Here is a 20,821-nt window from a genome sequence, read left to right as displayed (position 1 = left end):
GCTATGCAAAGGAGGTTGTCAACACAAATGCTTTCAGTTGTTTTGTGCAGTGCGGACTGTGGCTACTTTGATTTCTCCTTTTTCTTTTTTTTTAAATAAATTTATTTATTTTTGGCTGTGTTGGGTCTTCGTTGCAGTGCGCGGGCTTCTCATTGCGGTGGCCTTTCTTGTTGTGGAGCACGGGCTCTAGGCGTGCGGGCTTCAGTAATTGTGGCTCATGGGCTCTAGATCGCAGGCTCACTAGTTGTGGCGCACGGGCTTAGTTGCTCTGCGGCATGTGGGATCTTCCCGGACCAGGGCTCGAACCCGTGTCCCCTGCATCGGCAGGCGGATTCCTAACCACTGCGCCACCAGGGAAGTCCTGATTTCTCCTTTTAAAAAGGGACTATTTCTAATCCCCTTTTTGGATTGTTTGGAGTTCTGATAATATGTCTTGGAGTCTTGTGGAAGAGTGACACACAACCTGGGGATGTGCCGGAGCTTCACCTCTTGTGGTGGCTGGGGTCTGTGTGACTTACCGTGTATAACCAGGTGTGCAGAGACGGGGACCCTCCTGTACCCCTTAGCCTGAATGCAGTCTGTGTGCTCCCTGGTCCACAGGGAAAGGTCAGGAAGACAGAAAGTGGATCAGAGTGTCTTACAAGGCCGGGGTAGTCATCTTTGCATGTAACTACTACTCCCTCGCCTTTCCACACCCCTGTTAAAAAAATGAGAGTGAAAAGGAGGACACTTACTCTCTTTTTTGCTTCTCTTGTATAGGAGATGCATCGGAGATTTGAGAATGCCCCCGATTCTGCCAAAACTAAAGCTCTGCAAACTGTTATCGAGAGGAAGGTAAGTGAGAACTTCCTAAGGAATCTTATGTGTCATTTCACACTTTAATGTGTGAGTTTAAGAAAGTGGTATGTAATAATAGTTCACTCATTTTGTAGACTGAGAAGAAATAGTAAGACTTAATGAAAATGACACATTGAAAGAACTTCAGTTTCGTTTCCTCTTGTCCAGCATTTCTTGGAGTCAGCTGTTCTCAAACCTTTTGATATCAGGGCCCCTTATTCTCTTAAAATGACTCATTTCATTTGTTATTAAGAAAATGTCCGCCAAATACCAAGTTTGTGTGTCAGTTTTTCTCTCGAGTTAAGAATAGGGTTCCGTGAAAAAAGTACCTGATTGGGCGTGCAGCTCACAGAGCACCCAGTGCTGTCCTGGGAGCGGCGTCACAGCCAGGTGCAGCAGCCGGGCCTGGCCCCTTCCTGTGTCGTCACACAGCATGGTACAGAGATACATACTCAAGGGCTGAGCATGTGAAGAGTCACCAGGGACATTCCTAAGTGAGCCAGTGTTTCAAAAATGTTCTTTCTTATTTTTCTTTTTTGTCTGAGAGTGCTGACACTGAAGAATACACTGACCGCTAGCACGGTTTGGCGCTGTCGTCCAGAGGCACGAGCGCTTTTGCCTGTCCTTTATACCTTTAGTGCACGTGTTAACACAGTGGAAAAGGCACATAAAGTCATAGTGTTATTATGAAAATAGTTTTGACTTCTCAAAAGGGCTAGGAGGCACCCCCAGGTTTTCACGGACTATACTTTGAAAACTTCTGCTTTAAGTTACTGAGTAGTTAGAAATCTTTAGGCTGAACGTTATGGTGATTGGTGACTAAGCACTTGCCTTCTGTGTTAAATTCCCTGGATTCAAAACCTGGCTTTATTTAACCAGTTGTATGACATAGAACAAGTAACCTAACCTCTCCATACCTTAATTTCTTTATTGATAAATGGTGATAACAATAGTACCTATCCCATGGGTTCTTTTTGTGGTTTAAATTAGTTAAAACAAGTAAAACACTTTAAACAGGACCTGGCACACAGTAAACATTCAGTCAGTGTTAGCTGCTATGCTATTATTATTTTTATTAACAACATATTCCTTCTTGCAAGAGCTAGAAGACTCTTACACATAGGGACCCCTCCCTCTCCCCCTCCTCCCCTCTCTGTCTCTTTTTTTAACTTCTTTGTATCCCCTAAAAAATTTGACACGTTGTTTTGCATCATGTGCCTTCATTTAATATTTGTTGATGTGACAAGAATCTTTAGTTTTTGGTATATAAATAGTTTTATGTAAATAGATGCTTCTCAAATACAGTTATCAGAATGGTTCTCTTAATTTAGCTGATTTCCTCTTAAAACTTTGTTTTTATTGTTGTATACATCTTTATTCTCACTGGGGAAAGGGTTTACCAAACAAATACCAAATTAGTGGATTCTGGGTTTTTTTAGTTAGACAATTTATAGTCTTGAACATAATCTTGTAAACAGCCTCTAGAAAGGTTTAATTACATATTCACATTTCCCACAAGTTTATTTGTACATGTTATTTCCTGATCCCTGTTGGAACCTAAAAACACACGAGTGTACCTGTGTTCACAGAATTATTTTGCTTGCCTTTTGATGGCACAGGGAAGTGTACTGGTTTTAACTGGCAATAGATCTATTTAAAGTTGTGTTAACCTCCAGCCATTCTGCTAAGAAGCAAGAGACTGAGATTCTGGTGGCCCAGTGGGGTCAGGTGGATGTTATGTTGAAATTGCAGATGAAATAGCTGAGATGCTGAGAGTGTGGCATGAGCTTGAGAGGATCATGAAGACCTAGACTGGTCTTTGGGGGAAATGGGAAAGGAGGTGATGGTGGACTATAAAAGAGCCCAGCTGTCTTCAAGGTGACGTAATATTCTTTTCTCTCTCCTCCTCCTCTCCCTCCTCCTTTCTCCCACTTTCTTCCCTCTGCTTCCTTCTCCCTTCTCTAACTTCTTCTTTTCCCTTTAGCAGTGGAGGAGCAGGGAGGAATTACTGGACTGCTCTAGGGTTAGAGTTTTGCTGGGTAGATATGGCAGAATTACTGGGATGCAAGTGAATTGAGGGTGGAGGTGAAGGAGTAGTTGGGATGATGAGTCCAGGAATGTAGCCTGGATAGGAAGGAAGAGAATTCAGAATGGATGGACAGGTTGGGAGAAAATGTAGAAGTTAGGGAGGTGGAGGACTCTGTGAGATACAAGAGCAGCAGTTAATGTGAGTGACGGTGTGTCAGGCCTGGGAGGAGAGGCCTGGGTGATGTGGTCTTGTAAACTGGATAGCTAAAATGGACCGGAGGATGAGGGCGTTGGCATTATGGATGTCAAGGAATTCGGACATTGAAATCCTAGGATTATGGCAAGAGTGGCATTTGAAGGAGAGATCTATTGTCAGCCGGGTGCTGAAGACTTCTTCAGCGGGCGGGAGTGACGGGGAAGCCCCTAGATGGCAGCCGTGCGGAGGGAGAGTGAAGAGGAGTGTGAGCTTTAAATGGGAGCAGCATGGAGGAACCTGGAGGATGCCCACACTTCTCCCTGCCACTCTGTGATGCTGGTGGATTAGTGAACTTCAATGGAGAGCATTCGGGGAAATTATATCCTTTGGGAAAGCCTGGGTTTACTTAGAGCAGGGAGACAACTTTTGGAAAAAAGTTGAGCATTTGGGAAATTTAACAAGGAAAAGAGGATTTCAGTGGACTCAGTGGGGTTGGTTGATTAATGATGGGAGACCCAGGGCTGGGGAAGTATAGAGTAGTAAGATGATAAAGAATTTATTTATTTAGTTATTATACATTCTAGGAGTAAGAAACCTTCTTGGAAAGGGCTGTCCTCAAATAAACCCAGCCTGAGTACTGGTTGGTGCTACAACTAGTCCAACATATCAGGCGTTAATTTTCTGGCCTCATCCCAGAAAGTAGCCTGGCAGGTTCTTTTTCTGCCTCATGGCTTTCAGAGCTGCAGTTATGGTCCCTTTTTAGGTGCAGATTTTATGGTGCATGATTTGATAGTGAGTGTCTGATTTGGTCAAGAGCTGCCTCTCTGTCTGTGTTGGGATTTTCAGATAGTGCATTTGAAGCCGTTTATTTATTTATTCTTCATGGGCCAGGATAGTTTTAAACGAGTAAATCAAAATCCTGGTTTAGGTTTAGAGTGTCTCTGATTGTGTTAATTTAATATGTTTAATTTTGAACCAAATGTAAGTTTCATTTGAATAGATTTGTAAAAGAAAATTTTCGTTGTGTTATTTTTAAAGGTAATGCAATGCAAGTCAGAGGAGTACAGCCCTCGCCTCTCCCCCGAACCTAAAAATAGCTAGCTGTAAGTGTCTCATGATAAATCCTTTAACTCTTATCGGCATACTCTCAGATAACAAGGAAAGTCAGTCAAGACAGGCTTGAGGTAGAGTGAAAAGAGGAAGTCAGTCTCAAAATTTCTTCCTAAAGGAATGGTTTCTCTAAAATTCCAAATAAAATAAAGCTATACTGAATTTATGCTCTTTAAGGTCTTTACTTCTTAGGTGAATAAGCATATGCAACTATAGATGTAAAAGTATCTATTCTTTGTAGGAGTTTTTCTGTAATTGATGACATCTAAAGTAATCTGGGGATAAACTAGATACTGTGACAGACAAAACCAAGAAAATGAGTTTAGACGGATGTTGTACTAGGAGGTGATATTCGTGGTGATGCTGATTTACAAGGACAGTGACGTTTCTTTTTAGAAATCATTATGAGATATTTGAAATGCATGGTGAAGTATAGCGAATAAGTAAGATTACTAATACAGTAAGTAGCCTCCCCTTATCTGCAGGGGATAGGTTCCACGACCCTCAGTGGATGCCTGAAACCACAGATGGTACCAAACCCTATATATACTATGTTTTTTCCTATACATACCTATGATTAATTTTATAAATTAGGCACAGTGTGTAAGGGATTAACAACAGTAATTAATAGTAAAATAGAACAGTTATAACAGTATGCTGTAATGGAAGTTATGTGAATAGGTCTCATTCTCTCTCTCTCTCTCTCTCTCAGTATCTTACTGCACAAATCTAATGCCTTCTTCATCTAAACTAAGCACTTGTCATGCACTGTAGCCGTAACTTTTGCAGTTTGAGGTGCAACAGCAAAACTAGCACGAATTTCTTTTTCCTTCATCCCAATTTCACTGCTGGAAGATTCGTTCTGACTGTAGATCTTAGCAACCTCAGCATATGATTTTTTCTCTTAGTGAGAACTTCCACCTCTTCACTTAAAAGAAGCACCTTACGGCTTCTCTTTGTCAAATCTGAATTGCTAGCATACTACTCTTGTGCTTTGGGGACGGTATTAAATAAAATACTGTCACATAAAAATGGTCACTTGAACACAAGCACTGTGATGCCAGGACTGTCCATCTGATAACCGAGATGGCTGCTGTGAGTGACTAACGGGCGCGGGTACACTGGACAAAGGGATGATTCACGTTCCAGTGGGACAGAATGGGATGGTGTGAGATTTCATCATGTTGATTGGAACAGCGGTGCACAGTTTAAAACTTCTGAATTGTTTTTTTCTGGAATTTTCCATTTGATATTTTCTGACCGCAGTTGACCTCAGGTAACTGAAACCACAGAAAGCAGAACCACGGAAAGTAAAACTGTGGAAAAGGCGGACCGCTGTGTGATAAAGTGTAACTGTTAACGTAATTATTCATCCCTTTGTTTTTCTGCAGTGGGAGGTTATCAGATCTTTATTATTGTAGATACGGTTATACGCATTATTGTGTAAATCTTTGAAACCTTCTTACTCTTTTCCCCACTCCTTTGGGGGCAGAAATAAGCCTTTTAGGGGGGTCAAGTAAAACGATAAAATATTATAGCTAGAAAAGGTTTTACTGTTAATATTACAGATGTTTTCACTAGAAGTTTGTTGACCATAAAGTACTTAGAAACTTTAACTAGTTTTCCATTGCTTCTACTTCTTTAGTTAATACCCTCAACTTTAATCAAAAAAGTGCAGAGGAAAGGATAGAGGAAAAATCATACTATAGATCTCAGTCCTCCTCCTCTCCACCATCTGGCCATGAAGGATATATTTTAGAAGCAAGGCACCAGTTGCAATATTTCTACATATTTGTTTATCTTTATTAAATTTCACATCTGTAAAGACAGGCTTGTGCAACCTCTCTGACTTTTTGCGAATACTTTAATGTCTAAATCTTCCTTTGTCCTCAGGATTCAAAAATTTCCTCTATGGAGCGTGGGCTCCGAGACTTGGAAGAGGAGATTCAGATGCTGAAATCGAACGGGGCTTTGAGTACTGAAGAACGAGAGGAAGAAATGAAGCAGATGGAGGTCTATCGGAGCCATTCTACATTTATGGAAAACAAGAAAATGGTGTGTGATACCGTAATTTTTAAATGGGGTTTGAAAAATTGATGCATGTTCCTACTTCTTTAGTGATGATGGACTTCACGCTGTTTTATCAGGCTTCAGGGAAGAATACTTGTACCATAATTCTTTCAGATAGAACTTTCCCAGAATTAAAGTCAGAATTACTGATGTTGTATAGTTATTTCAAATTTCACTTAAAAGAAAATTACTTGTGTGAGGCTAAGTGTGTATTATCACAGTTTAACATTTCATGTCTACCAGTACTTCTGAGGCGATTAGTAGGATTACATCCAGATGAGTTTTTCTCACTATATGAAACATCACGTTCTCTATGTCTTGTGAACAAATTTAGAAGTCAAATTCAGCCTAAGAGACTGAATCCACCTCCCCTTTTTTTTCCTGAAATGGCTTAAATAAAATCGTGTTTTCCCTTCAAACACAGTTCCCTAAAGGAAAGCCCTTTGCGCTCTCCCTTGGAGAAGACCCATGTGTATCAGGTTTTTTGTTTCCCACGTGCACTTGGGGTGTATGTACAGTAGGATAGGCATCGCTGAGACATATCAGTCTGTATTATAACCTCAGTCACAGTATTCCTTCTTTAGAGCCAAAGGCATTTATTTTGATCCTATAAACTATTTTAGGCAAATTGGAGAATTTAGTTTATTACAGTTATCAGTTTATCAGGTCTGTGGTGTTTTAAAGATCATAATTTCAATTATAAAATATTAGCTAGAAAATAAGTGTTCCTCCCCCTCCCCCTGCCCCCCATATCCCAATTGTGTTAGTTCCCTAATTTCTCAGAAGTGAAAACTGTTCCTTTAATGATACAGTTTCTGGCTTCTTTCTGTGATACCCATACCTGCATATACGTCAGTAGAATATTCCTCTGTTATTTTAAGAATCTGTTATCAATGACTATGGCCAATTTCATGTAACTTTTAGAACTTAAAAATTCACATATCCAACTTTCTGTTAGTTTTGATTTATCATTCTAACTTGAGAACAAAATAAAATATCATCTCTGCTTCCCATTTGCTGATTAGCACATTTCAGTCCATTACCCTGTGAAAATAGTGAGCCCATCTAGGGTCCTTTGAAGAGGAAATTAGGGGAACAGATTTGATTGTGTTATATGAGTTATTGTTATTTCCAGTTACTGCTCTGGCTCAAAAGCAGATAATAAGACCTAAGTTGACACATGAGTGAAAAAGAATAACAATGTCGTGACAGGTAGAGCAACTGAAGGAGGAGCTAAATTCGAAAGAGGCTCAAGGGGAGGAGCTGAAAAAGAGAGCGGCTGGTCTTCAGGCTGAGGTGTTTGCCGAAAGATTTACCCTTTGCGTGCAGTGATCCCACAGTGGGACCCTGCTGCTCTGGCTCTGGGTGCTCACACTTCCACTCTGTGGTCGGCAGCTTTGCCCGGGACTAGCACTAACCAGCCTGCTCTGCTCTTTAACTGACTCCTGTTCACTGGTTTGACCCATGTGCCACCCTGTGTGCAGCGAGCCCTCATGTGCTCTGGAAGCCCTGTCCCTGGTTTTTTATTGTTGCTTTGTCACTGTGTGGATGGTGCTTCAAAGCTGTTTTTTCTCGACTCCTTTCTTGTTAACCAGAAACTTGTTGATTTATGTGAATGGTCTCTTTCTCTTCTTAGGTACAAAGAATGTGCAGATGTTCTAGGTCCATCACCCAGGGTTTATTTGAATCTGATTTCTTGAGTGAAGTGCTTTACCTTCATATGTAGACATCATCTTTAAGTCCCCGATAGGTGATTTTGCAACAAATTTTACTTTCTTTGGAACAGATGTATAGAAGTGATTAGCTTATTTAGTTATCTAGTCAGTTAGAAGTAGCATGAAACTTAAAGTCTCTAAATCTATTCAGTAGCTCAATCATCTGTCTAGAGAACTTGAAATTCCATTTCAAACTGTGATAAAATGATTATAATGAAATAGCTAACACTTGAGTACTTATTATAAGCATTTTATAACCTACTAAGGTAGGTATATTCTCAACCCAATTTATGGATAAGGAAGCTGAGGTAACACAGTGGTGCTCAGGAAGCACAGTTAGTAAGAGGCAGAGTTTGATTTTTACACAAGCCATTTGGTTCCAGAACCTGTGCTGGTAAGCTCTGCACTCCACTGCCCTATACTAGGCTGTGCACACATTTGTCTCACAAGTGTCAGGAAAAAAACTGCTTCTGAAAATTACAGTGGGATAAGACTGGAATGCAGCATTAAAAGAAAAAAAAAAAACCACTTGTGCTAATTTAGTGTGTTTGCTATTTATGGACCACTTTATAGTATAGATAGAAAAGTGAGATATTTTGTCTAAAAGGGTCCAATTTGGTTTGTTGTAACCATGTATTGTCTAGAGGAGAAGTTGATCTATAACTTTTTTTTCCTCAGCTAGTACTATTAATTTCTTTTTGTGTCGAACAACAGGCTAAACATTCTATACATTTTTTTGGTTTAATCTGTACGCAATACAGTGGCACTGGTTTGCTTTCTCCATCTTACTGATTAGGAAACCAAGGCTTAGAGAGGTAGTTACCCAAGAAGACACACTCGTTCGTTCTCACATGGGATTGACTGCAAAAGCCTTATGCTCCTAACTTTTAAGGAAAATTTGTGCTTCTAAACTCTCCTATTTAGGATATTTTCTTCTTTTTCTCAGTCTTTATGGTCAGTATAGCATTATTTGAGGATTATTTAGTAATGCAGATGATGAGGAAACTGAGATTTTATATTTATTTTTGATCACATGGTCTAGAGGTAGCTGGAAATTTGAGTAATCTTTAAGCCATAGTTCTTTAGCTGATGAGGTGAGAACATTTTGAACATTTCTCCTGACTATTCATTCATACCACAAGTGCGTTTTTAGTGCATTCTGTTTGTTAGGGGTGGGATGTTGGTAAAGGGATGTCATGAAAGATGCTACACCATTACAGTATGTGGCAGCTCCTGGGTACGTATCTGTGTTACAGGATGGAAGTAGCTGCTGTTTACAGCTATCTTCCACTGATGTCCTTAGCAGCTGTGAGTATTTTGCATACAGTGAGCACACAGAAATGTTTGTTGAATGAATGAATATTATATTTGTAAGTAGAGATTTCATGCATATGAGAAAAATGCTTGTCTTCCTGATGAAACAGAACAGTAAATTATAAGTTTATTTTTAGTCCTCCTTAAAAGTAATTTTAATTACAGTAAAATTTATTTCATACTTTCTCATGGGAAATTGTTCTCAAAAACTTTGTCCCTTATGCCTAAGATTATTACAGTCAAAATACTTTAGATACATTTAACTTTTTAAAAAGTATTTTTTGTTCCATCAGTGATACTGAGATTACTGACTTCTTGTCAAATTTATACTTCCAAGAGTCTATATTTTAGTGCATAGCTACCTTGCTTAGGCAGTAGATACAATGTAAAAACAGATATGATTTCTGTTAATTTGGCTTACATTTAGAATAAAAGAGTAAAAATTCTTAGAAACACGGTAGAAATGTAAAGGAGATGTTTGATGTTAAATGTTTTCTAAGTTAAGATGAGAAAAATTTATGGGGGAGTGAGTGGCACCTGTTGATTTATGGATTACTGTGTCAGAGTAATTCAAATTTGATTACACATGTAGATTCTTACAGAATGAGATTTTATGCGTTCTTTATTTAGGTTATATACTTTTATCCATTTAGTTGATATGACATGTTGTAGGTAATATAACTTTGTAGGTGGAATCTTTCTTTTAGGACAGTACCCCTAACTCCTCAAAATTATATAATTTTTAGAAAGCACATGTTTATAATGCCTTATAACACTAAAGTGGCTTTTTAAGAAGGACTTTATGTACACTTTCATTTGAGAATGAAAAAAAAAACAATGAAAAAATAGATGTGCAGCTTTTGAGTTTAAATAGCAATAGTAGGAAGTTTCTTTTTTCTTTCTGTATTCCATCTACACTAATCCTGCTGTATGATTTGAAGTTTCTTATGACTTAATAAGATGAAAACTGCTTTAGTCGTGTTCAGATGCTTACTGCTGTCTCATAGTCATCTAAGTGAATTGGGATTTTTCTTCTTCCATTCCTTTTCTAGTGGATTTCAAAAGTTTAGGGGAGACAATAAATGAAAACTGGAAATTTTGCTATTAGTTGAATAAGCTTTGTTTTTTTGGAGGGGGGGTGGTCAGCTAAGATTAGATGGTGCAAAAAGATGAATTGTGTCCTGTCATAAAGTTAATGCTGTATATCTTGACGTGGATCTGTCAAAGGTCCAGATCAGAGGTGGTGGTTTTGTTTCTTTTTTCCTTACACTGCTTTTTCTTCTTCTCTAGATTGGTCAGGTGAAGCAGGAGCTGTCCAGAAAGGACACAGAACTACTAGCCCTACAGACAAAGCTAGAAACACTCACCAACCAGTTCTCAGACAGCAAGCAACACATTGAAGTGCTGAAGGAGTCCTTGACTGCTAAGGAGCCTCGAGGGCTGCCATCCTGCAGACCGAGGTAAAAGGAGTTGTGGGATTTGCACGGAGCCCATTCCTTGGCACCTTTTCTTGTGTATTACCTGTGCACTTCTTGTTGTGTTGAGATACGGGAGCTATGAATAATGTTATGATGGATTCTTTAGCGATGTGGTCAGTTATAGTACTAAACTATAACCATCTTGTTTCTGTTGTTCTTGTATCTAACAAATTAAACCGGTGCAGTTAATATATGTTTTTGATACTTCAGACTTTGACTAAGTCTGTGCTTCTAAGTAGACTTTAAACTAATGTTATGAAATGAAACGATAGTTGTAAAAGCATTTGTTTTCACCCGTGGTAAATCTTTCAGTCATGAATGGGAGTGAGCTTGGTCAGCCTGTGTTGGGTTATTAAGTGTCCTTAATTTTTGGTATTATGAATAGCTTTAAGTAGGCAAACTGTGGAATCTAGAAATGTTTGAGATAAATCTTGTTTTGAACTGCAGATTATTAGACACGTGCCTTCATGTCCTGTTTGAAAATAAAGTTAGCATTTTTAGAAATATTAGATTATCTAGTCTGCCAGCCTTGATTAGAGGTAGGAACACACTAAATAATTCCAGGCAGATGAGAATCTATCATATTTGCAATGAGAAGGAATTGATGATGCTATTTGGATTTACTGTCTTAAGGAAAATATTTTCTAAAGATCTCAATGAAATAGAGAATTTAGGTAGGAATAGGTAAGCAGTTCTGCTGTATAGAAGAAAAATAAAGCGTATAGTATGGATTAATTTTTTCTTTTCTTTTAAAGAACAAGATAATAGATAAATAAAGGCATAGTGTAATGAAGAAAGGAATGGGTAGTAAAAAGAATGCATAAAAACATCTTAGACCCAGAAGTTCAGAATCTTCAAGCGAGGAGGAATGGGAAAATGACCAAGATGTTTCATGTAGTATTTTATTTTTTTACAGTTTGGGATTTTGTTGAAAATGAGAGATTTGGATGATGTATTTATAATTTTCCTTACAACTTATACTTTTTCTATTTTGATCACGTTTCATTTTATCATGATACCTCAGAGGGATATTTTGGGGTAAATAAGGCTCTGGCTCTGGAGTCACAGTTACTGAGTGTGAACTTCAGTTTTACCACTTGCTACCAGGTGCAGGGTCCTGGGCACATTACTTAAGTTCATGGTGCCTCGTTTTACACCTGTAAGATGAAGAGGAGTTCCTGCCTCATTAGGTTGTTAGCATTAAACTAATTTATTCACTCCTAGTGCCTGGCACATAGTAAGGTCTTTGTCTGTCAGTTATTGGAATCATTCTAATTCTTGTAATACTATCAGCTAATATATGTAAACTGTTAAAACGGTAAGAGAACATTGTTGCTTTTCTTTTCATTGGCATAAATTTTATGTAGAAGGTCTGCTATTTAACATTTTTATCAAGCTAAATTAAGGTTTATTCAGGGAATTGCAAATATAGAATTATCTGAAAAATGTTACCTGCAGATTTATTAATTTGTGGCTTTATTAGAGATTTTCACATCAGTGCCTGGTATGAATGCAGTACTACAAAAGGGTCAGAAGAGGGCGCCAGCGTTTTGGAGCTGAGCCTGTTGCCAAGTGCTGCTGTGATAGTTTTGGATGGAGGTGGCAGGTGTGGGAACCAGGGAACCAGGCAGTTGGTTAATGATAATGCAAACACTTAAAAGCTTGTCACAGTCTAATAGATGACTTCTTCCACTTGGCAACCCATCCTTCTCTTTGTACCCCCCTCTGAAATAGTGTTCTTATTAGCTAGGTCTCACACAGATGGGCTTGTGATTGGTTTCTTGTACCATAGAGAACAAAGACTGTATTTGTGGTCATTCTTGGATGGTTTTTATATTTGTTTTTAGGACTAACTGAGTTTCAGCAATTACCCCTGTAGGTTATTAGGACAACTGCTCAAATGTAAGGGTCTCATTCTAAAAGATAACAGTAGAAAAGCTAACTTCCTTTTGAATTTGGGGTGATTATATGAATGTTATATGCCTGTTTATCAGGATTTGCTATTTTTTCTTAAATTACTCTGGTGACACTTGACAAGGCTTACTTTTTCCAAAGCAGCTTTCTCCTGTTGGATCCCATAAAAGACAGTTTGAACCAGCTCTTTGAAAGTTCTCACCTACTTCTATAATTGCTATCTTTCTGTTCCTATAATTGCTCTTTTTTTAAAAAATAAATTTATTTATTTATTTTTGGCTGCATTAGGTCTTCGTTGCTGCGCGCGGGCTTTCTCTAGTTGCGGCGAGCAAGGGCTACTCTTTGTTGTGGTGCACAGGCTTCTCATTGCGGTGGCTTCTCTTGTTGCAGAGCACAGGCTCTAGGCTTGCAGGCTTCAGTAGTTGTGGTACGCGGGCTCATTAGTTGTGGCTCGCAGGCTCTAGAGCGCAGGCTCAGTAGTTGTGGCACACGGGCTTAGTTGCTCCGCGGCATGTGGGATCTTCCCAGACCAGGGCTCGATCCTGTGTCCCCTGCATTGGCAGGAGGATTCTTAACCACTGTGCCACCAGGGAGGCCCCCTATAATTGGGTCTCTGAAGCTACCCTAGACTTTCATCCAGCTCTCAAATCACAAAATTAAGCACATATGAAAAAGAACATGGATTCAGGAGTTTTTTGTTTTTTGTTTTTAATTTTAAAATTCTTGAAGGAAAAACGGGATGTGGGAAAAGACCTGGTGTTTTTCCTGTTCAGGGTCCATGGAATGAGGTCCTTTTGTGTTGGGCAGTGTACAGTGTATGGTATCTATGGAATTGCTCCAGTTTTATGAACATCTCCTTTAATCGGTTGACCTTCACAGAGGTGGACTGGATTTAGTAGCACTGTGGTCAAAGCATGGGCTTTGGAGTCAGACCTAGGCTTGAAATAGCCTTCTACATTTATTAGTTATGTGACCCTGGATGAGTTATTTTACCTCTGTAATCCTCCATTTTCTCATCTGTCACTGAGAATAATAATAATACCAACTTCCTAAGGTTAGAATAGATGTTTAATGTGGCTAGAATAGATTTTTTAAATTATGAAGTTCTCATCTGAATTTGGAGGTGAATATTAAATATCAGTGGGTTTAAAATATCACCACTGGTTTTTTTAGATGATAACTTTGTAGCCCTCTCCCCACCTTTGTACAGATAAACTGTGCACGGTTGAATGACACATCTCTGCCTGTGGCCTTTTGTAAGTTTCTCTGAGCTCTTCAACCTTTTGTTGGGATGTCAGACAGACCTCAGTGCAGTTGAAATAGCCTTTTAAAAAGGTCTGCTTGTGTACACTCTCAGTCTCATGACCCAACGCCCTTCAGTCATCCTCCTTTCTAGATGGGAACAGTGGGAGATGTGGTGATAGGAAATTATACTTAGTGATCTTCGGCAAGTCACTTAGTTTCGGCTTTGATTTCCTCAGCTTTAAAATTAGGAGTAGTTTAGATTATTTACCTTTTTAAAAATTTATGGGGACTTCCCTGGTGGCGCAGTGGTTAAGAATCCGCCTGCCAAAGCAGGGGACACGGGTTCGAGCCCTGGTCCAGGAAGATCCCACATGCCGCAGAGCAACTAAGCCTGTGCGCCACAACTACTGAGCCTGCGCTCTAGAGCCCGTGAGCCACAGCTACTGAGCCCATGTGCCACAACTACTGAAGCCCACGCGCCTAGAGCCCGTGCTCCGCAACAAGAGAATCCACCACAATGAGAAGCCCGCGTACCGCAACTAAGAGTAGCCCCCGCTCACCGCAACTAAAAAAAAGCCCACGCGCAACAACAAAGACCCAACACAGCCAAATAAATAAATACATAAATTTAAAAAAAAATTATGAAATACAGGAAAAATGCAGAAAATAATATAGTAGACAGTACTCAGATTTAACTTACATTTATGTGTGACCACATTAGGTGATCTTTAAAGGTCCTTTAAAAGAAAAGATTAAAACAAAAAAAGCTCATTCTAAACTAAATATTCAGTGAAAGCAGAAACTTTTGTTAGAATCTCAGGTTTTTAGAACTGGTTGGGGCTAGGAATAGGCTAGGAATAAATATTAGGAAGCTGTCATTATGGGGGTAGTGGCTAAAGCCTTAGGGATGAATTGGTTTCTCCAGAGGAAGGTTGTATCGAGTGAGATGTAAAGAGGGGGAAATGACAGAGGATCCAGTGAAGAAAACTGAAAAGGTGTGGTCAGAGAGTTAGAAAGGCAGTGAGTCATATAATTGCAAAAGAGGAATTATAGGAAACATGCTATTGTTACTGGCATGCAGTTACTAGTGGAAATGTGCTCTTAGGTAGATCTGTTTATTGATGTAAAACAAAAGAAGGTTAAGATGGGTTGAGATAATTAATACTTTTGTGGTCAGAAGTAAAAGGCCAAAACAGCAAGGTAGCCATTTTTCTGTTCATGTCCTTTGGTAGAGAAAGTCTTGTGGAGGAAAAACCTTCTGATTTTGTTGAAGTTGGCATAACCTGTTTGCCACAGACCTTGATGCTTGGCAAGCTGGTTAGATGCTGTTCATCCAGCTCAGTTGATGTGAATAAAAAAGGTCTTATTCCTCCTGCCAAGAATGGTGTTAGGGTGATGACTGTGTGTCCTGCTAGTCTCTGAGGGGTTTTCCTGAATATGTTTTTTGTGGTTTGCAAAATACGGACCTCACGCAAAATTATACTCTGAATTTAGTTCACACCAAACCAAAAGATCAGTGTAGAATTCAGAGCAATTAATCTAGTAGTAGCAAAGTGGTTTTTGTGGTTATTTTTATCTCAGCTCTCCAGACCAGCCCATTTAAATACTGCATTGCATGAAAAAGCAGATCAAGAAAAAGTGTACACAGGTGATTTGAATTGAAAAGATCACTTAGTAATTAGGCTGTGGGCTTGGGTAGTTTCTGTGGCTAATATTTGTGATATGAAATATTTTTAATATCAAAACCTGCATTTCCCACTGCAGTAACACCAAAGGTTTGTATGTTTGTAACAGGAGTTTTCATTCTTTACCTTTTTCAGTCACCAATTCTTGTGGGTCTCATACCTGACATTCCCTCAAATCGGCATGCGGGTATTTATGAGTGGTTAGTGCAGGCCCATTTCCAGATCACTTAGCAGAGTCAGGGATCTAACGTAAAAGTGCAGCTGGGGCATCTGGGTACTTTTGGTAAAGAAACAGCAATATGAGGCCTCACAGTTATTATCCTGAGACATTGGTCCCATCAGAATGAGAAACACGTAGAAGTGATGAGGGACGTTTTCCTGCTGTATTCTGATTCCTGACCCACAGATGGAAAGCCTTTCATTTTTCTGAAATTAATGCTGAGAAGAACTGAGAGACAAGGCAGTTCAAGCTTATCTACAGGTTTAAATGTCTGGGCTTTTGACTTCTGCAATAAGAATTTAATAGTGTATTTCAGGGGTATTGGGTAAAATGTTTTTAAGGTGAGTTGCTTTGTTCTTTTGCTTGTGGTTATTGGAATATATAGAATACATATTAGAAGTGGAATATATAGTATACAGAATACAAACTAGAATGTAGGAATTAGGTAGAAATGACTTGGCATGAGATTTATTTATTTTTAGATTTCTGGCATGTGTACTTTCTAAGACTTTGACCTCTTTAACTGTGCAGCGGGTCAGAGGGTTCAAGGAGCTCCCTCTTGACTCGCCCTGACTGATGGATGCCCTGTAATGGGTTCACTAATAGGAGCCACATCTGATGCTGTCAGATGGGACTAGTAGCCATGTAGGCCGGCTGGAGCTGAGCCTCAACAAACGCCAGGTGGATAAGGGTCAGTGAGTTCTTCTGGCATCTCGACAGCCTGGTCGTTGAATTTTCTATTCACAAGAATCTTCGCTCTGTGGTGGCAGTTCTTTTCTCCCTATTGAATAAATATTCAGTCTGTTCTGACATGTCTCTTCTGGACCTTTTTTCCTTCTTTGCATAGTGGAGTGTTTCTGATTTTAATAGGTAGATGAAGGAAAACTGGGGGTAACTTAAGGAATTTTGTCACCTTGCACTTTAGAAAGGACCATTGGAGAACTCAGTGGTGATCATGTATTCCATCTTTGTTCTGCATTGGATTTTAATTCTTGCTCTGAGCTCTCTAGTGCTGAATTCAGGCACCAAAGCTGGAAATTTGTAATGTAACATCTTTTGGATTCGCTGGGCTTGGCTTATTGTAGTTCTACTGTTTGTCAGTAAAACACTTTTTTTTTTTTGGTCACTGCTGAGTAATCTTTTCTTTTTCCTCATCTTTGAGGAAAAATTTAAGTAGATTGGCTATCTTTACACATGTCAAGTTTCCATTTCATATACTATTCATGGGAAGAACTCATTTAGATCTTCTTCAGTTGCTTTCATTAGCTGTTTGTAATTTTCAGCATACAGAGCCTATACATGTTTTGTTAGATTTATACCTAGGTATTTAATTTTTTTGGAGTGATTGTAAATGGTCATACATTTTGAAAATTGAAGTTCAGTATTGCATCATATTTATTTTGACCAGTTCACAACATATCAACATTTTAAAAAGCTAGTGTAGGGACTTCCCTGGTGGCGCAGTGGTTAAGAATCTGCCTGCCAATACAGGGGACACGGGTTTGATCCCTGGTCCAGGAAGATCCCACATGCCGTGGAGCAACAAAGTCTGTGCGCCACAACTACTGAGCCTGCGCTCTAGAGCTCACGAGCCACAGCTACTGAGCCTGCGTGCCAAAACTGCTGAATCCCGTGCGCCTGGAGCCCATGCTCTGCAACAAGAGAAGCCACTACAATGAAAAGCCCACACACTGCGATGAAGATTAGCCCCTGCTCGCCGTAACTAGAGAAAGCCCGTGCACAGCAGCGAAGACCCAACACAGCCAAAAATAAAAATAAATAAAATAAAATAAATTTTTTTAAAAAAAGCTAGTATAAATATGCCTCTATTTTCCTTAGTAGTATGTTTACTAAGAACTATTTCAGGCACTTAAAATATAGGTAAAATACTAAAACATTTTAAGATGGTAAATGATGTGTAGGAGTTTTGAATTTTAACGTAGTTGGCTTTACCAGTATTTTTTCTTTACGATGTATCCTTTCTGGGTCTTTAAAAAAAAAAATCCTTCCATGCTGCCCTGTCTTAAAAGATACTTAACAGTATCTTTCTTTCTAAAAGTTTTAAAGATTTGCTTTCTATATATAAAGCTTTAATTCATCTAGAATTCATTTTTGTGTATAATATGAGTCAGGGTTCTTCCCCCCTCCCTCAGTATGGGTAGCCAGTTGTCTAAAAACAGTTTATCAGATACTCTGTCCTTTCCTCACTGATTACAGTGTCACCTCTGTTTATATGTGTATGGGTCACTAAATGGTGTGAGTGTGTGTGTCTGGGCTTGCATTTCTGTGGCAAACGTCGGTTGGTTTATTCCTGTTCTAATACCATGCTTTCTAATGTTGCTTACTTAAAAAAATCAAATTTATTGACATCAAATAAACTGCATATATTCAAAATGTAATTTGGTAAGTTTTGACACGTACACCTCTGAAACCAATGGCACGGTCAAGATAAAGAACACCTGTCCCCAAGGTTTTCTTGTACCTCTTTGTAACCCCTTTCTTCTGCCTCTCCCTGATATTCTTCTCTCCTCCCCACTTCCTCCCTCATATCCAGGCAACCCTTGGTCTGCTTTCTGTTACTGTAATTAGTTTGCATTTTCTAGAATTTCACATATATGAAATCTTACAGAATTAGTGGTTAAGAGCTTAGGATCTGAAGACAGACCATTTAATCTTAAATCCATGCTCTATCACTTATTTTTAGCTTTGAGATCTTGGGTCTGCCTTCTTCTCAAAGTACCAGTTTTGCCGGTTACCATGGGAAATTGAAATTTTCCACAGGGAAAATACAAGGGAAGAAAATATGATGCTTGAGAATAGAATTCTGAGGACTTTTGATATACTGTGTATGTGCTTGGCAAGCATATACATGACCATGTGCAGGAAGGTTCAGAAGTCTGAGGGTAGAATGGAGAAAACTGTTTAATACAGAAGTAAAGGTTTGTAAAAATAAACATGACTGGAAAAAAAAAGATAATGTGAGGCTGTATTTGAAATGATTGCTCAGGCTGGGAGAAAAACAAATAAAACCAGAATGGAGGTGAATAACAAAAAGTTAGGGATGATAGATCAGAGGTTATACTATGGACAAAGAGTAGATTTAGTAGGCATAGAAGAAAGGAAAGAACCGTGTTTCAGAAATAAGATTTTCAGAGTTTGAAAGTTCTTAGGTGGACCTTTCCAGAATGTAATAAGGTTTACCCTGTATCATTAATTAAAATAGAATAGAGGAAAATTACAGGTGCAAGAGTGTTTATTGAGGGGGCAGTGGAACTTGTGCTGACGAATTATAAATGGGACCTGAAAAGACGGCTTCCCCTATTTCTGGCTTGATGAGACTGGTGGCATTGAAGTGGTTGAGAGAAATACAGTTTAGCAGAGTGAAATGTTGTTTATTTACATGTTTTTCCTCTCCAGCGTGGTCCAACATAATTTGTAAGTACATGATGGCTTATCTATATCAGTCTCAAATGAGACTGGTCTCCTAGGAAATTTTCCACAATACTTATTGAGCAGTAAGTGCCACTAAACATACAGTACTGGTTCTCAGATACCTTATTGTTTTGATATAATATAGTTTCAATATGTTATTGATGTAATAATATAGTTGTGATATAAGGTAATAATAATATTTCCTGATGTTTTGGTATTCTCTCTGTGAGTCATTACCCATATTACCTATTTTTTAAAATAATTAATTAATTAATTAATTAATTTTGGGGCTGCATTGGGTCTTCGTTGCTGCACGTGGGCTTTCTCTAGTTGCGGCGAGCGGGGGCTACTTTGTTGCGGTGCGCAGGCTTCTTATTGCAGTGGCTTCTCGTTGCGGAGCACGGGCTCTAGGCACACAGGCTTCAGTAGTTGTGGCACACGGGCTCAGTAGCTGTGGCTTGCGGGCTCTAGAGCGCAGGCTCAGTAGTTGTGGCGCACGGGCTTAGTTGCTCCGCGGCATGTGGGAATCTCCTGGACCAGGGCTCGAACCCGTGTCCCCTGCATTGGCAGGCGGATTCTTAACCACTGCGCCACCAGGGAAGTCCGACCTATTTTTTCTTTGTGGGTTATTCTACATTCAGACAGGAAAAATAATATAGGACAAGTTCAAGATTAAAGATGTTTTGTAGAAACATACTTGTTATCTTAGATGTGCACTGTCAGTGTGTAGCCACCAGCCACATGTGGCTATTGAGCACTTGAAACATGGCAAGTCCAAATTGAGATGTGACATAAGTGTCAATTACAATATGCATTGGGCTTTGAAGACTTAGTACAAAACAGAAACGTAAAATAGCTTGTTAATAGTTTTTTTGTATAGACTACAGGTTTGAAATGACAATAATGTGTATATATATTAGATTAAATAAAATATATTATTAAAATTAATTTTACCTGTTCCTTTATCACTTTTTAATGTGGCTGCTAGAAAATTAAAAATTTCAGAAGTGGCTTGCATGTATGACTCATGTTATATTTTTGTTGAACAGAAAGAAACCCACCTCCCTGTTTTTCTGTAATCAAATGTGTAACTATTTGCTGAATTATAAATCCTTAGTGGGAAAGCAAAAAAACAAAAGAATTTGGTGTGTGAGTATGTTTAATGAAATTTGCTGTGAATAGATTTTAAAATAAGTACAAAATGCCAATGGCATTCTTCATAGAACTAGAATAATTCTGAAGTTTGTATGGAAACACAAAAGACCCTAAATAGCCAAAACAGTCTTGAGAAAGAAGAACAAAGCTGGAGGTATCATGCGCCCTGATTTCAAACTATATTATAAAGCTACAGTAATCAAAACAGTGTGGTACTGGCACAAAAATGGATACATGGATCAATGGCACATAATAGAGAGCCCAGAAATGCATCCACATTTATATGGGCAATTAATCTATGACAAAGGGCCAAGAATATACAGTGGGGAAAAGACAGCTTCTTCAACAAACGGTGTTGGGAAAACTGGGCAGCTACATGAAAAGTAATGAAACTGGACTGCTCTCTCACACCATGCACAAAA

At 39.0% G+C, this 20,821-nt stretch overlaps 1 protein-coding gene across 1 annotated transcript in view; it reads left to right on the top strand.

The window, feature by feature from the left end:
• LOC133091154 (ELKS/Rab6-interacting/CAST family member 1-like) overlaps positions 1-20,821 on the top strand; it is a 115,554-nt gene that overhangs the window by 37,490 nt on the left and 57,243 nt on the right. Inside the window, 4 exon segments of the mRNA XM_061190112.1 lie at positions 760-834; positions 6,065-6,226; positions 10,561-10,701; positions 10,704-10,730. Coding sequence (XP_061046095.1) covers positions 760-834; positions 6,065-6,226; positions 10,561-10,701; positions 10,704-10,730 — 405 coding nt within the window.

The sequence above is a fragment of the Eubalaena glacialis genome, chromosome 4 (genome assembly GCF_028564815.1).
Source record: "Eubalaena glacialis isolate mEubGla1 chromosome 4, mEubGla1.1.hap2.+ XY, whole genome shotgun sequence".
Taxonomy (NCBI): domain Eukaryota; kingdom Metazoa; phylum Chordata; class Mammalia; order Artiodactyla; family Balaenidae; genus Eubalaena; species Eubalaena glacialis.
The sequence above is the reverse complement of the archived record's forward strand: the minus strand, read 5'-3'. Positions and strand labels throughout refer to the sequence as shown.